At 62.2% G+C, this 1601-nt stretch overlaps 1 protein-coding gene across 1 annotated transcript in view; it reads right to left on the bottom strand.

Annotated features, from left to right (window-relative positions):
• Nucleotides 1-426: 426 nt before the first annotated feature.
• Nucleotides 427-1601, bottom strand: part of DYRK1B (dual-specificity tyrosine-(Y)-phosphorylation regulated kinase 1B) — a 7746-nt gene continuing 6571 nt past the window's right edge. Inside the window, exons 9-10 of the mRNA XM_010849225.1 lie at nt 1258-1428; nt 427-1162 (exon numbers count right to left, since the gene is read on the bottom strand). Coding sequence (XP_010847527.1) covers nt 791-1162; nt 1258-1428 — 543 coding nt within the window. The 3' untranslated portion in view covers nt 427-790. The remainder of the gene's footprint in view (nt 1163-1257; nt 1429-1601) is intronic.

Genomic DNA, 1601 nt, shown 5'->3' on the forward strand with positions numbered 1-1601 from the left:
GGTATGTAAATTCTGTTCGCATTGCTGCCTGCCATCCCCCAGATGGCACCAATAAGGCCTGCTACATGCACTCAGCACCTACTGAACGCCGGGCAGAATGAGCCACGCCTGTGCAGACTCTGCACAAAGCCTGGCTTCTCAGGACAGAACCTGATGTTCTCCATATACAGCTGGCCCTTTACCTTTCAAGGTCTCAGTTTATCCGAGAAAAGGCCAGTGTGGGCTAGGAGCATATCCAGGATCGCTGTCTAGGATTCCACAGCCCCACGCCTCCTACAGGCCCGTGTCTGTGCCGTAACTCCCCCAGGGACCGGGGCCTCACCCCAACCACAAAGCTCTGCCAGCACCCCTTCCCCAAACACCGTTCCCCATGCCTCTGAGGGCGGGGTGAGGGGAGCCAAGGGCCTGCAAACGCTCAGGCGGGCATGTGAGAAAGCTCTTTACTGGGGGGTACAGCAAGGAGGAGCAAGGCCATCTCCCCCTACCTGCCCCCACCCCTCCTAGGGCCCTGGGGTGAGGGGGGTCTCCCCCACCCCACTGGACCACCACTGTCTTTGGTACAATAAATAGAAAACAAGGGGAGAGAGGGGGCCAAGGGTCCAGTCCTTAGTGGGGAGGTGAGCCTCAACCCCTCTCCTTGAACCCCTGCCCCAGGCCCCAATCAGTGCAGGCCTCACCCGCCCCCGCTGGGTAGCAGCAATTCCAGTCAAGGGGAGAGATGAGGATGGGAGCCCAGGGCCCCCGGATGGGGGGGTATGGCTTCAGGAGGGGCCCCAGGGAGGGGGCAGGGTCATGAGCTGGCTGCCGTGCTCTGGGGTACACCACGGAGGCCCAAGCGAGGCCCCAGGGTGGTAGGGTCATCGGGGGGTGGGAGGGGTGGACGACCCCCTGTCATCCGAGTCCGGAGGGCTGAGGCAGCTGGGTGCTGGGGGGCAGGCGCTGGGTGAGGTGGGGAGCAGTCTGGGGGCCCGCCCACCAGGCTCACATCCATCAGCTCCGGGGGTGGTGGTGAGGTTGGTGATGGGGGACGACCAAGGCATCGGGGTTGGGCGGGTAACTGGGCTCCAGCCCCTGGCAGTGATGAGGCAGAGGCAGGGGCCTGATGTGTCTTGTGGGGCACATCCCCCCCGGCCCAGGGGCGCAGCGGCTGGGAGGGCGGGACCTAAAGGAGCAAAGCAACGGTGGGTGATGGAGACCTGGGTTCTGAAGCCCCAAACTGCCCACCACCCTCCTCCTAAGTCCCCAAGACCCCATTACCTGGGGGCTGTTCATCTCACAGTCAGTGATGGGGGGCCCAGGGCCCCCACAATATCGGTTGCTATAGCGGTAGGTCCTGTTGTCACTGGAGGAGCCACTGGAGCCTCCTGGAAGTGCCAAGGAAGGAGAGAGGCTTAGCAAGGAAAGGGAGGGGGGGTGGTCTTCAGGTGGCTGAGTCTGGTTCATGGCCCAGGCCCATTCAAAGGATCAGACACAAGTGAGATTAGGGGTCAGGGTTCAGTTGGGTGTCAGAGAGTCAAAACAAGTTTTAGAGATCTGAGCCCAAGCTCAGAGAGACGCTCAGGGATCGTCTGCGCTCCCCTGCTCCACCCACTGTTGAGTTC

Source organism: Bison bison, unplaced genomic scaffold (assembly GCF_000754665.1).
Source record: "Bison bison bison isolate TAMUID 2011002044 unplaced genomic scaffold, Bison_UMD1.0 scf7180017864280, whole genome shotgun sequence".
Taxonomy (NCBI): Eukaryota; Metazoa; Chordata; class Mammalia; order Artiodactyla; family Bovidae; genus Bison; species Bison bison.